Source organism: Hemibagrus wyckioides, linkage group LG23 (genome assembly GCF_019097595.1).
Source record: "Hemibagrus wyckioides isolate EC202008001 linkage group LG23, SWU_Hwy_1.0, whole genome shotgun sequence".
NCBI lineage: Eukaryota > Metazoa > Chordata > Actinopteri > Siluriformes > Bagridae > Hemibagrus > Hemibagrus wyckioides.
The window spans coordinates 18,235,920-18,250,454 of NC_080732.1; the positions used below are offsets into that span (position 1 = coordinate 18,235,920).

General features: G+C 40.7%; 2 protein-coding genes across 2 annotated transcripts; one reads left to right on the plus strand and one right to left on the minus strand.

Annotated features, from left to right (window-relative positions):
- Positions 1–2,215: 2,215 nt before the first annotated feature.
- Positions 2,216–11,000, minus strand: ubqln4 (ubiquilin 4). The gene is made up of 11 exons (XM_058376935.1): positions 10,812–11,000; positions 7,716–7,867; positions 7,374–7,534; positions 6,072–6,334; positions 5,540–5,698; positions 5,128–5,353; positions 4,799–4,938; positions 4,593–4,676; positions 4,263–4,378; positions 3,936–4,110; positions 2,216–3,477 (listed from the first exon to the last, which is right to left on the minus strand). Exons 1-11 carry the CDS (start codon positions 10,956–10,958, stop codon positions 3,325–3,327), a joined length of 1,776 nt encoding a protein of 591 aa, XP_058232918.1. The 5' UTR covers positions 10,959–11,000; the 3' UTR covers positions 2,216–3,324.
- Positions 11,001–12,157: 1,157 nt separating this feature from the next.
- On the plus strand, positions 12,158–14,131 carry LOC131344558 (1-phosphatidylinositol phosphodiesterase-like). The gene is made up of 3 exons (XM_058376939.1): positions 12,158–12,258; positions 12,586–12,640; positions 12,969–14,131. The coding sequence occupies exons 2-3, from the start codon at positions 12,591–12,593 to the stop codon at positions 13,813–13,815; spliced, it is 897 nt and encodes a 298-aa protein (XP_058232922.1). The 5' UTR covers positions 12,158–12,258; positions 12,586–12,590; the 3' UTR covers positions 13,816–14,131.
- Positions 14,132–14,535: the final 404 nt, after the last annotated feature.

A 14,535-nucleotide genomic window follows, 5' to 3' on the forward strand; every position in this document is an offset into this window, starting at 1 on the left:
ACTAGAGATGTCTATCGATCACATACGAAGCTTACGATAAATGTTCAGAAACATGAGAGTGCACTGGACACCTGTTAAATGTTTTAAAGTTTGGATTTTTGTGGAATTAAGCACAACAGTACAACCAACACTCGTACAAAAAAAAAGACAGAATGGAATACAGGGGCTAGAAGACAGGCTGGGGCTGATTTCTTTCTAACCCAGACTGTATATTCATGAAGTCTATTAGAGACAGTGCTGCCAGGCGATCACACACAGTGACACAGCCCCTAGATGTGGACTTCATTTGGACTGATGTGTTTCAAACGAATCCATAGTACATCAGCAGCAGTGTCCGAGAAGGTGCTTGTGATATACGAATGAGTTTGATTAATTACTGTCACCATTTTGCTTCCAAACATTACCATTGGATGAGAAAAAGAAATTAGAAAGAGAAGACATCAGAAGTGTTTTTTGGTTTAACCAAAAGTTATTCAGAGGAAATCATGAACGTGGCTGTCGACCTGACTTTAAATGTCTGTGTAATTGTTATATAACAAACTACTTAGTCCTAATCATTTCAGTCAAGCTACTGCTACATATAAGATATGTTAACCTCTCATCTATGATCATACCCAGCCACCTCTATACTAAATATATATCCACACATTGATCAGCTGTAACATTAAAACCACGTGCCTAATATTGTGCTTCTTGCCCTTGTGCCATCAAAACAGCTGAGACGTCATGGCATGGACTCACCAAGACCTCTACAGGTGTGTTGTGGTATCTGATGCAACACATCCTTCAAGTCCTTGTAAGAAATTTTGGAGGTGGTGCCTCCGGGGATCAGGTTTGTTTGACTAGTACATCCTTTGAATACTTAAGCAGATTGAAATCTGAGGGATTTGGGGGCACAATCATGTTCCTCTGACCATTCCTGAACAAGTTCTACAGTGAGTCAGAGAGCTGCTGAAAGAGGGCACTGCTGTTAGAGAATCCCAATGCCATGAAGGGGCGAACTTAGGGCAAGAAGCCTTTATTACATAACACATACATCAGAGCACAGGGGCAGCTATGATACAGTGCCCCTGGATCAGGGAGAGTTAGGAGCCTTGCTCAATTGCCCTACAGTGGAGCTTGGTGGTGCTGAGGCTTGAACCCTGATCCTAAGATCAGCGACCCAGAGCTTTAACCACTTGAACCACCCAGGTAGGTGGTACATGTTGAAGTAACATCCACATCAAAGCCATGACCCGAGGTTTCCCAGCAGAACACTGCCCAGGTCATCACACCGGCATGATTTTGTCCCCAGGTAAGTAACACACACACACCGGACAATGATTCATCAATCCAAGCAACCTTTTTCTTCATGGTCCAGTTCTAATGCTCATATGCTTATTGTAAGAGCTTTCAGCAGTGGACAGAGGTCAGCACGGGCACTCTGACTGCTTTGCAGCCTCATACTTAGCAAGCTTATATGGACTGTGTGTTCACTTTTTCAGTAATTTGTGATGCAGCAACTCTTCTGTGAGATCGGACCAGACGGACTAGCCTTCACGCCTCATGCACATCATTGAGCCTTGGGGTGGCCATGACCCTGTCTCTGGTTCATCGGATGTCCTTTCTTGGTCCACTTTTGATAGATACTACCTGGAACACCTCTCAAGACCTGCTAAATTTTTTATTTATTTATTTATTTTTTTTTAAAGAAGCTCTGACCCAGTTGTCTAGCCATCACAATTTAGCTCTCAGCAATGCTGCCCAGATCCTTAAGCTTGCTCATTTTTCTTGTATTCAACCAATCATCATCATCATCATGGACAGACTTTTCACTTGCTGCCTAATATATCCCACCCCTGACAACTAGTCAATCAACAATATTCACTTCATCCTTCTGTGTTTTTGATGTTACAACTACTCAGTGTATATAAAAATTTCATATCGCTAGTGTTAGCTAACAACAACTTGTTTCCCAGCATTTTGAAAGCAAAACCTAATAAATATATATATTTCCTGTAATAATGTTCCACTCACCTCATCAACCACAACTACTATTCCCACAAAAATCTCTTTAAAAATTCCCTTGTCAGTCAAATTTGTGCCAACTTGCTGTTTTTTTTAAAGAAACATACCAACTCAAGGATGAGTTCAGATTATTGCAATGTAATTAATGAAATAAAACGAAGAGTGGATTATGAACGTGCAGCAAAAAAAAAATAAAATAAAAATAAAGCAAAGTTGAACACATTTTAATTCACATCAAAAAACGCAACTGTTAGTTCCATTAGACTCATGATGATTAGCACTGAGACCGGTGCACAGGAAAGCATCACGTTCATGCTGTTACCAAGCTTCACTACATCAACTGGAAGATGATGTATCCAGCACACAATGCGGGTCTTTTTGTCCACACACTAGAGTACTATTTCAAAGCATAAAGATATGGTCAAAACAAATGGTGTCTGCTTTCAGCGCTGCTTGTAAGCTGAGAAATATTTTTTTTATTGATGCCTTGTTACAACCTTACCCCAAAACCACAAGCTTAATTGTTTTTTTTTTTGTTTTTTGTTTTTAAATCAATCAGACTGTTTCCTAAAAGGCAAAAAGAGATGACTGGATATCTCACATCTTTCCAAAAAGAAAAAAAAAAAAAGTATTAATTCCCCTCTAAACAGCTGAAGAGTAAGCGATCGTCTGCGTGAGGCTGTTATTAATGCTCAGACAAGGACTCTTCCTCTAATAAATTTCAATTAAGGTCAAAACGAGAAGCTTTGTGAATCCTGGAGCGCTGATAAAGGAGTAAAAGGTAATCTCTAGGTGTTTGCAATAAATACTGGTTGAGTTGGGTATGATTTAAGACAGACAGAAAGAGGGAGAGAAAGAGAGATCGAGAGTGAGAGAGAGAGAGAGGAAAAAAATTAAGATTTGAGAAACTGACCATCCTCGTGAAAGACAGAGTTCTTCTGACTTGGGAGATCACCATTATGTATTTTTTACTCCCTAAAAAACCAGGAAGAAGTAGTGCCTCGTGTGAGTATGTGTCAATTAAAAGGAATGATAACCTACACTTGGTTCACAGCATTGCCCTGTTGTATTTATTAATGGACGCAGTCAGAAATGAACTAGGGGTTAGCCTGATGTCATTCCATTGTGATTTTTTTTTTTTTTTTTTTTTTTTTTTTGAGGGAATTAATTTTAGAACCCCGATTTCCTAAGATTCACAGATCAACCGTGTTAAAGGAAGAAGCAACTGGAATTCAGTCTATTTGTCAGATATTAGGTGATGAGGGACTGTGTTCGTGACCGTGACTTGTCTCTGGTTGTGATTAGGTGGTGCGGGGATTAAGATGGCTGCGAGCCGAGCAGTCTTTCGATGGCGGCGTTGATGTCTCCCCCTGTGGCGATTAGAGCCTGCAGGTTGGCCTCTCTGTTGATGAAGCCCATTGCGCTCAGTTGCTCCAGCTGCTGCTGGAAACGCACCTCCGGAGTCTGAGTCTGTGAGATGAGAGACGGAATAAGAACAATAAAACGTGTTTGCATATTTACAGCATAACGCAAAATGAAAGGAAGGATCAGATGAACGCTATGCAAAAAACACAACAATCAGCTTGACCGCATTAACGCTGTATTCAAAATACTCTGGGGATAAAGCATAGTACAAGGCATACTACTTACTGCTACTATTTTGTTCACTTACATCTTGTACTTGAAAAAGGTGGCTGCCTGGTGATTAAGTAAATAAATAATTAAACCATTATGTTTCTCACAAAATGAAAAAAAAAGCATTTATAGCTGATGCTTTCACTCAGCACGTGGTCAAGTTGTGTCAAGGTCTGATGTGGCTGCTCACATTGTAGAATTCGTGAAAGACCCACACTTTCCAACCTAACCCTTTTTATTTCAAGATTTCACTCTCGTAATCCGTCAGAGGTTCAAATCAATGATGAATGTACCGATGCGCTTCCGCCGGCAAACATCTGTAACATCTGTTGCATGAGCTGCTGTTGGGAGGAGTTGGTTCCAGCAGCAGGGGTGGTGCTCTGCCCAGAAGTGGGTGGTGGAGCACTCTCAGAAGAACTCACGTTAACCCCTGTGGGGAGCCCGCCAGGAGCGCCTCCGGTAATCAGACTACACGGGAGGAAAGTAACATGACAAACAGTTCATACATCGCTTCTCTCAGCTTATACACTCACTCTCCGGTCTAGAAACAGTTAAATAATACAAGTGATTTGTCTGGGAATTTCTTAGTACTAATCTAATTTCGCTCAGCTTCTGAATACCTGGGCATGAGTCCAGGAGCTTCAGTCTGGAGGGTCTGCAGGCCTTGCTGGATCTGCATCAGAGCCTGCATTGCCCGTGGGTTTGTCATCACAGAGAGGGCTTCAGGATTCTGCATCTAAAAAAAATTGTGAATTCAAAGTATATTGCTGACTTTTTGCCAAAATATAGCCTTCAAAATGTTATGCGATCATTCTTTATTTTCAGCCTATGAAATAAACACATTGGGTTTAAAATTCATTTCTGACCGAACATTCAAAATACGTCATTAGTAGCATTTACACCACAAGTATAACCAGAAGAACTTGTATACATGTGTCTACAGGACCTACCTGCTGTAGAAATACTGGCAACTGATGTCTCATCTGCTCCTGCAGCTGGGGGTTTCCAGCAAAAAGAGGGTTGTTCATCAACACCTGGAAGAAGCAGGGAACAGATCAGAGGGGAATACCTAGAACACCACACTGGATGAAAACTACAGGAACAAAACCAGGATAATTTCGTTCCACTTTTTTTTTGCCTAGTGATGACATCTGACCTGTGAGGCGACGTCAGGGTTCTGCGCCAGAGACTGCATCATGCTGCGCATGTAAGGAGCAGAGAGCATGTTCTGCATCAGCTGAGGATTCTCCGAGATCTGCTGCATCAGGCTCTGCATGCCAGGGCTGTTAAATATTCCTGAACAAAAGAATCGAATATTAAACAGTCTGCTTTTCTTACGTATGATCTATTGATCAATGTTCTACTGATTTAGAAAAACACTTCTACAATAATGATTATATTAAAACTATAAAACAGAGCTCAGTATATATTCTAATCAGATATTATAAAAACACAACAGAAAAGAGGCGTTAGTGAAGGTGGTACCGGAGCCCAAGCTGGCAGAGTTGATACCCAGGGGGTTAGAGACGCTGGGGGTGGTGGTGGTGGTGGTGGAGCTTGTGGTAGAGGTGCTGGAGGTGGCAGTCCCAGAAGAGCTGGTCTCAGGCGGTCCCCATGGATTTGGCAGTGGCTCTCGGTTCTCTGTCCTGGAGGGCTGGCCTCCCGAGCTGTCTGCGTTCCCACCTAAGGCTGAGAAGGGATTGTTTCCAAACTGCACAAATAGGGGGAAAAAAACGTGACATGAGTAATCTTTATTCTCCAGATAAATAAAGAGCAAAAGCATTTGCCCAAGCTAATCAAGCTGCTATTGGTTTTACAAATTACCAAACAGAATTTTGGCTTACACCCCCTCCCCCCCCCAAAATAACCTTCTTTACTCTCAAAATGTTTTCTAGACCTGCTCGCGTGCAGCGCTAAACATGGGCTCCTGGATGTCTGTGTACATCCTCCGGAGAGCGTTGTATCCCCCAGGGATGCTTTCTAGGTTGCTAAGCGCCCGGTCCTGGTTACGCATCATCTCTTGCATCATTGCAGGGTTCCTCGCCAACTCCATTGTCTAAATAAAGACAAAATGATTCACAGTTTATAAACAAAACTTCTTTCTTCAAGGATTATTCAGTGTGAATATTTATGAATTCGAAGAGAAAAAAATATTCATGGTTTAATAATATGCAGCTGCCATGTTACAGATTTATTTACATGTAAGATGTCAGTTAGCCTCTGCAGTTAAATCGTAATAGTGTTATGCCATAACTTATATGGGTTTACACCACCATTACATCAGTGATTGCCTTTTAATAGTAAATATTTCAACTATACTAAACATAAAGAGAGATCTCTTATTTTCTAGTTAACATGGTTGCATGTGGTGCAACAGAATTACAAACTGCATGTGAAGAAAACACACCTGCTCTTCCTGCTCCACTCACCTGTCTCATCAGCTCAGGGTTATTGAGCATGTGTGAAATCTCGGGGTTTCGCTCCATCAGCTGCTGCATCTGCGGATTGGCCATGATCATCTGCCTCATTAGGTCGGGGTTGGACATCATGTTCTGGACCAGTGGGTTCTCCATGATCTGCGAGAGCATCTCAGGGTTGGACATGAGCTGCCGCTGCATCTGCTGCTGAAGCTCCATGAAGTTGGCCGAGCCCATGCCCAGATTGGCCAGACTGGACAGATCACCGAAGCCAGCTGAAAAAATGGGGACAAACACGCACCGTGTGAGTGATCTACTATGATTTACTATCTATATTCTGTTAGCACCTTGTTTACACTGGGCTGATTTAGGTGTCTCGTACATGCAAAGGTTTGGGTTGAGATACCCTTACTCTCATATCTCCCCGAAATGTGTCTCAGAACTAATGAAAGATTTAAAATGAATTTTGGGGGCAATTACACTCGCACTTTTATGTTAATGATCCAATGGTCACATAATCCTGATACCGAGATCAATTTTAATAGCTTTTTTTCCTCTGTTCTTAATTATGTTTTTTAAATGCTCTTAAAAATGCAGAATGTCTCCTGTTTTCCAATTTGTGAACTCTCTTATAAATTAAAATTTTTCAAATTATAAATTAGTATAATAATACTTACAATAATAATAATAATAAAAAAAACAATAATAATAATATGTATGTTCAGGAATCTTTGTAAATGTCAATGGATGCATTTAAAAAAATATATTTTGTAATAAATAGATATGAAAAATCATCAAAAATAAACATTAATGTGGAGCAGGTTTTAAGCCCCCAGCACCACCAAGCTCCACCATTGGGCAATTGAGCAAGGCCTTTAACCCTCTCTGCTCCAGGGGCACTGCATCATATCTGCCCCTGCGCTCTGACCCTAACTTCCTCAGCTGGGATATGTGAACAAAAGAATTCCACTGTGCTGTAATGTACATGTGGCGATAATAAAGGCTTCATGCCCTCAGTTCAGTTCTATTAAAATATTACAGTTACTAAAATATATTTAGTCACTTTTATTCAGAGACAAGAAAAACATTGCAAAAACACTGCAGTGATTTATGTTAACCTTTGTAACATTTTCTATTAACCTTTGTGGTTTTCTTTTCCAGGAAACACCCATTATTCAAAATAAAAAAATTCCCCAGACAGATTTCTCTTTTCATTTTCACTTTGTGAATTTCTGAGAACTGTGTAATCACTCTGCGGCTGTGAGACACAAGCTCTCAGAACCTTCAAATATGCAGCACCCAGCTTGTACTCACAGAGTATGTTGGCTGGCTGCGAGGGCGCTGGCGATGGCCCGCTGCCCTGTGACGTGCCCAGGTTGCCAGCTGGACTGGTGTTTGATGTGGCTGCAGTGCCGCTGCTGACCTGCGACGCACCAGAGCTGGACGAAGCGGCCGTGGATCCTCCGCCTGTTGCCCTGCAGCGAGATCACGATCATAAATTATGTTAATGGGAGTCAGAGAACATGCACATCTTCCCCGCTCATCCATCCATCACGAGGCATTTACAGCTATAAGAGCACGAAAGGGCAGCGCCGCCTCACACATTAGATACAGAGTGGCTCAGGATAATGAACGAGCACATTATTGGCATCTTACTTTTGTGCAGTTTTGATGACGAGGTGAACGGTGAGGCCATCCTTTATGCCGTGTTGAGTGAGTGTGTCGCCGTCTTTCAGGATTTTGCCAGCGAAGATCAAGACTAACTGGTCCTGCTTTGCTTTGAACCTTTTAGAGATTTCTTCTTTGAACTGTTGATGAGGAAAGAATTAACATTAGTTAACGTTGAGATTACAAATCTCACACTACGCTTTTTATCCCAGACCAAAACGAGGCCTTGTACAAAACAGTCAACGTACAGAACTGTTTAACAATAGGCCTAGTATTTTATCAGTCTGTACGAACGTTTCCGTGACCTTCTTTGCACAACAATGACGTGAAGATTCTCTGTTTGGGTTAGAAAGAGCTCAGGCTTCCACACTGTAGAGGACAGTTCTTCACAAACCGAGTAAAAGTACAGTGAAAAGAACTATTGAGCTAAAATACATTTTAAAAAAATACAACCATTTATCAAATTTAAATAAATAAATAAATAAATAAATTCAGCTGAGTCACATCCTGTTAGTCAATAAGGACATCCCTAAAGGTGGATATATATTACATAAAATAAATAGAATGAAGTATATAATAAATATTTCATAGTTTGTTAATGACTAGAGCCTTGGATTAAGAACTATCCAGGCTTAAGGATTAAACGGTGATTGATTGCTAGTGAATTAACCGAGAGTCAGCCTCGACACCTTCTGCTCAGACGACTCAACACGAGCATTCAGAAACGTGTCTGGAATCTTCCATTAAATATCCATCAACTCCTCAAGCTCAGATAACAGACGATTATGTAATGAAGTCTGACGAACCCTGACCATTCTTCCTGACGTTTTTGTTCTAACTATGTGACCAATATTTGCCCATTATTCTTCATATGCAGAATAAAATGTGCTAGGATGTTATTTATGGAGGGAAAAAATTTACTTCACGAAAGTAACAATAACTCATTATAAAGCAACCTAAAAATTATCCTGACAGGTTTTATTCCTCTTATACCATTACATTCTCTTATGAGCTACACATCATATTTTTATCCATGTAATGCTGTGGAATATCCAGGAAACGTGTTCCTGTTATAGCACCTACACCGATCAGTTATAACACTCTCAGCACTGAGAGGTGAAGTGAACAACCCTGATGATCTCCTCATCATGGCACCTGTTAGTGGGTGGGATATATTAGGCAGCAGGTGAACATTTTGTCCTCAAAGTTGATGTGTTAGAAGCAGGAAAAATGGACAAGCGTAAGGATTTGAGCGAGTTTGACGAAGGACCAAATTGTGATGGCGGATAGACCACTGGATCAGAGCATCTCCAAAACTGCAGCTCTTGTGGGGTGTTCCCGGTCTGCAGTGGTCAGTGTCTATCAAAAGTGGTCCAAGGAAGGAACAGTGGTGAACCGGCGACAGGGTCACGGGCAGCCAAAGCTCAACGATGGCCCGTGTGGTCTGATCCAACAGACGAGCTACTGTTGCTCAAATTGCTGAAGAAGTTAATGCTGGTCTGATAGAAAGGTGTCAGAATACATAGTGCAGGATGGGTCAGGGCTGTTTTGGCAGTAAAAGGGGCATCAACACAATTTTAGGCAGGTGGTCATAATGTTACGCCTGATCGGTGAATAAACAGTTCTCAGCCTCTATACGTTTCTCTCTCTCTCTCTCCTGATGCAAGCCAAAATAAAACATGTCATCTTACAAAGTTCACAAATCTTTTCTGAACTTTCAGCTTTACCTCTTTACAAATCCCTGACACTGGAGACTCCTTCCATGTGCCTCTTAGATACATGTCTCCTTGAAGAAAGCATCACCACATCAACGATTTATCCAATTACTATCAGGTTTCGATCCTGTACAAGTCCTTGTGAATGAGCTGTTACTATGGAAACTGCACAGTAATATAAACCTGTGATTTTGTAGCTCACTTTTGTCAGAGCTACTAGAAAACACCTGCTGACCAATCAGATTCGAGAATTCAATAGAAACGCCTTCTTTTACACTCAGCTGGAAAAAAAAAAAAAAAATGAGACTATGGCTGTGTATATTGCTTAATCCCAAATCCCCTGAACTACTGCTTGAAAACATTCCAGAAACTTCTGCCACCAAATAATGAAAATCTGATGATCTATTAACAATATTATTAAAACCGTGATATTATAGCATGATTATCAAACCGTTGATTGTTTAGATCGCTCGGTCCACAAGCTCGTGAGGCTCATTTCCAACATTTAAATCTAAAATATATAAATTTCATGTTTCTAGTGGGAAAACATTAATATCGCCGAAACAGAAGCATTTTAATTCTAACCCACGTCTGTTCTTTCAATGAAAATATAATTTTAAAAACATCCAAGAATAAAAAAATAAATAAATAAATCTGCCGGAACCCTAAAAGCTAGAACATTCTCCAAGCCAGCTAATGCTAACTAGTCATTTAGCTTAGTTAGCTATTTAAAGATACACAACAAGATCACAACCCACTTTCACTAAACACAAACAGAAAGATGTGCAAAATTCCTGTGACCTCTATAAACAAATCTAAAAATATTAATATATATAGATATGCTTAATAATTATTATAAACCTTAAAAACGTGAGTCTATCTATGTTGCTAGTAATCACGGTTCAATCCCAAACCGCTCCCTGTTCCCTAGATGGAAGTGCACTACTCGTGCTGTAACATACGGCGCACTACAGCCTAGCTAGTGCACTATGTGTCTAATCGGAAGCCATTTAGGATACGACCGAAGAACCTTCCCGTTGGCCACCGCCATAGCCGGTAACGATTCGAGCTAAACTCACAGCGTCATCCTAAATTTATGATTATTTTAATCAACATTACGTTGACAATAGTAAACTTTTCTGGGCGCTGTGATGTATATGGGGATGTTTTAAATAACAATAGACACATATCGGCGTGAATGTAGGGATGATTAGGTCTGTACTTTCCCCACCAAAAAAGCCGTCCTCAATTTATTGTCGTCGTAAACCAGCTAGCTATTCGAGCTAACTAGCGTCACGGCTAAAGCGGCCATTCACGGCGGAGAAGCCGAGAAATAACGCTGACCAATTTCGGCTGGACTCCAACGTACCTGTGCAACAGACGCGTCTTCCGAGATCGCTATTTCCTCCTTATCCTTAGGTGTTTTGACAGTGACCATGATAATGGTCCCGCTGGTGGCAGCGTTTTCCTCGGCATTCCTGTCCACGGCAGGATCTGTGCCACTATTCTCCGCCATTTTTTTACTCCTCTTTTACTTCATTACATCACCAAACCGACAGGAATCGGAAAAGGAGTGAGAGACGGTTGCGTTTAACGAGTGTCAATACCAGAGCGCCCCCTATCGGCACGGCGCATGCCGTCGCGTTCTTTCAATTATTTACACTGTCGAAAAAGATTATAATAAAATAAATAAAAAATTCCTTCATCGCTAACTTCAGATTTAGTAGCTCCATTATTGCCTCTTTGTGTGTGTGTGTGTGAATGAAAGGGAGGGAAGGGGAACAGTAAGATTACAGTGTGAAGTAGAAGAGATTAGTTATGAGGAAAACTTTATGTTCAAAGCAATTAATGTGGTCAGTATCATACATTTGCATCACATTATGTGTAATTAGGGACCTAGTGCAGAAAAACGAACATTTATCTTCCAATTTTAACTATTCCAGCTCCACGTGCACACGCATTCACACCTAGGAAGTAATTCATCATAGCCACTTGGCCTACTGGAATGTGTTTAGAGGCTGTGAGGGAACCCGAGACCCCAAGAGAAACCCACACAGACACTCGGAGAACCTGCTACAAAGGCAGCATTGCTAAGCACTACATTACCATACTGCCCTTGAATGTAAACAGTTTATTGTAATGCAAATAAAACTCAAATTACACAACCATAGCCTTCATCACATGCTATGTTTTTACTATTTAATGTAACATTATGATTGTTGCTGGTTGTTGGACTTCGATCTACTTTTTTTTGACAAATCATTAACTGCTAAATTTTTTTTGACAAAGATTCTTAACGTCCTGAGTTTCACGGACCGTCGAAAACCGCCAATGAGGTTCAGCCTGCTGTATTTTCCTCCTTGATTTAAAACAGCTAGCCTAGCTAACATTAGTTTGTTTCTGATAGCTATAAACCTAATTTAGCTACATTTCTCATCTTGTTAGAGCAGAAGGAAGACGATAAATTGTCCAGATCAACACGGTTTCACACATATAATCCTCTGTGAAACCTTAGGTGACGAAAAAGTAAATAATTGACGATAAAAAAAATGGAGAATCTGACAGGCAGAAGTGGGCAAAGCAGATTAAAGTAGACTGATTGCAAAAGAGCACCATTCAATGTACAGAGTGAAACCATGGCCTTTATCGAGACTCGCCCTCTCTGCAATCTAAAAAACTTCAAATATAAAAGCATGATAAATGATAGACTAAAAGTACTGAGTACACACCCAATGTCTTCTTGTTAAAAGGGTGTGAAATCTAACAGCACACACATTCAGCTTCACCTTCTCAGCCTGACCGGTTCACCTCATCGTGTGAGTAGTTGAGTGCTTTTACATTTTCTGTAGTGCCTAAATTCATTTCTACAACAACATAAACAAAAGATATGAACAACCTGGAGATAGCGTTTCAAAGTGTTTTGACTTGGCAGGAATTAATCCAGAGATAGTTTAGGTATAAAGTTCATCGTAACACATTTTAAAATCGCGACACTTAAGAGTCTCTTATTAATTAATGCTGTTTTTTAGTCTATTGGCAATGAATTAGTTGTGATCCCGTTTACATCTGAAAGATATGTTTAGTTTCGAAGTAAACATGCTGTTGTATAAATATAAAATAACGATTTTAATGATTCATTTTAGGAAAGATGAAGAAAACGAACGCCGACCCGATCCTCTGCGTCTCACTACTTATTCTGTAAGTATAACACATGCAGCGCGTGCCACGTGGACTGTTTTATTTCCAGATAAATTTAATTCCCCTTTTTATGCCAGTTGTTCATTTATCTCAAAACATTTCTACATTGTTAATTCACTTCATCGTTTGTTTAAGAAGAACACATTAGTGTGCCTTATCATAATCGTGTGTATTGACATAGCAGTTATCGTTAATGATAAGTCGTACCGAGGCAAATGCAGGACTGCGCAATGATCACACAGCTCAGGGAGAAATCCTGTACATTAGATCCCTCCATGGCGAAAAACATAAACTTTTCAAACACACATCGATTCTATTGTTTCTCCAGGGTGCTATCTGGAAAAACCGAAAGTTCGGCGTTTAACGATGAGCCGCAGCTCGTCCTTCCGGAGTCCTACAATATCGGCTGGATGAAGGAGCTGGATGGTAACACGCTGCTGTCTGATATCACCATTCCTGGAACGCATGATACCATGGCACTTCATGGAGGACCAGCAGCTGAGTGCCAGGCCTGGATCCTGGAGGACCAGCTGAAGGCAGGGATCCGCTACCTGGACCTCCGAGTGTACGCTTATGAAAACACGCTGTACCTCATGCACGGGATCGTCTATGAGCACTCAACATTCATCAAGGCTCTCACCACGCTCAAGGCGTTCCTTGCAGAGTTTCCAAGCGAGACGGTTCTTGTACGCATTAAACCCGATTTGTTTGATAAGAGTAAAGTACAAGGATTGGTTGAAACGCTGATCCAGGGTGATAGCAACATCTGGGTGAAATCTACACTACCACGGCTGGATGAAGTAAGAGGAAAGATCGTGTTTATACAGGAAGACAGCTTTTTGCTCGGCGTGCCTCTGATGGAAACCGACAAAAAGGGGGACTACAAGGTCACTCACATTAAGGACAAGGAGAAAATAACCCTTCAGAACCTCAATCTAGCCATGAAGGAGTGTGGAAGAAAATCTGTCATCCTCACCTATTCCAGTGGCACGGGCATCGGCACGTTTGAAGGCATGTTTTTAACCCCGAAAAGAGTGGCAGAAAAGATCGACCCTTGGCTGTACGATTACCTGCAAATGCTGCATGCTGAAGGATCTGCGCTGTGTTTCGGGATCATAGCCATGGACTTTCCAGGCATTGACCTCATTCAAACGGTCATCAAGTTTAATAAGTAGCTTTGCTCCAAATTCTAATCAAACATTTGCAAAAAACGATGCAATCATTCTTTGATATCCATAATGGCTAATGAAGACATATGCACATATATAACAATCTCCTTCAGATTAATCTGTTAATCCTGTCTCTTTATCCTTATCTCTTAAACTTTGATCATAATTAGACTGTACTGCATTCAGAAAATAATAACAATAAAGTGAAAAGTAAAGTGAATCTACCTACAATTAACCACTGAAGTAAATTTAACAGCATGTCATATAATGACGTGTAAAGCTTAATAAAATGTAATGACTAACAAATAAATAAAGTGTTACACTGGCTGTCTGACTCAAATCTTCGTGAATCATGAAGTAATGACGTAAGAAATAAGCAGATTTTCCCTGTGAGTGATTACCGTGTGAAGTTAGTGTGCTTATGACGCCATCTACAGGTTGGACAGCATCACTATTTTTTCAGATTGAAAATTTTGGTGGAGAAAAAGCTAGCTGCAGATTTGTTTGAGGAGATGCATGGAAGTGTACGTTATGACGATGAAAACTGTACTTCAGGTCGATAATAAATTGATCTTTGATGCATCCAGGCCAAGAATCAAGGATGTAGGATGATGTAGAAGAAAAGTAAATAATTAAAATAAATAAATACAAATTTAAACGTTAATAAAAACAAACCTTTGCGTGAGCTGCAGTTCCGCCTTCCGCCACTTGAAAGTGCTGCAGCAC

What these genes read in the sequence shown, in the direction of transcription:
- LOC131344558 (XM_058376939.1), top strand. Translation starts at nt 12,591, where the DNA reads ATGAAGAAAACGAACGCCGACCCGATCCTCTGCGTCTCACTACTTATT. An exon ending in TGCGTCTCACTACTTATTCT is followed by an intron (nt 12,641 to 12,968) that starts GTAAGTATAACA and finishes TTGTTTCTCCAG; the next exon opens with GGTGCTATCTGGAAAAACCG.
- ubqln4 (XM_058376935.1), bottom strand. Translation starts at nt 10,958, where the DNA reads ATGGCGGAGAATAGTGGCACAGATCCTGCCGTGGACAGGAATGCCGAG. An exon ending in TTAGCGCTGCACGCGAGCAG is followed by an intron (nt 5,354 to 5,539) that starts GTCTAGAAAACA and finishes CTATTTGTGCAG; the next exon opens with TTTGGAAACAATCCCTTCTC. An exon ending in TTGCCGGCGGAAGCGCATCG is followed by an intron (nt 3,478 to 3,935) that starts GTACATTCATCA and finishes CTCATCTCACAG; the next exon opens with ACTCAGACTCCGGAGGTGCG.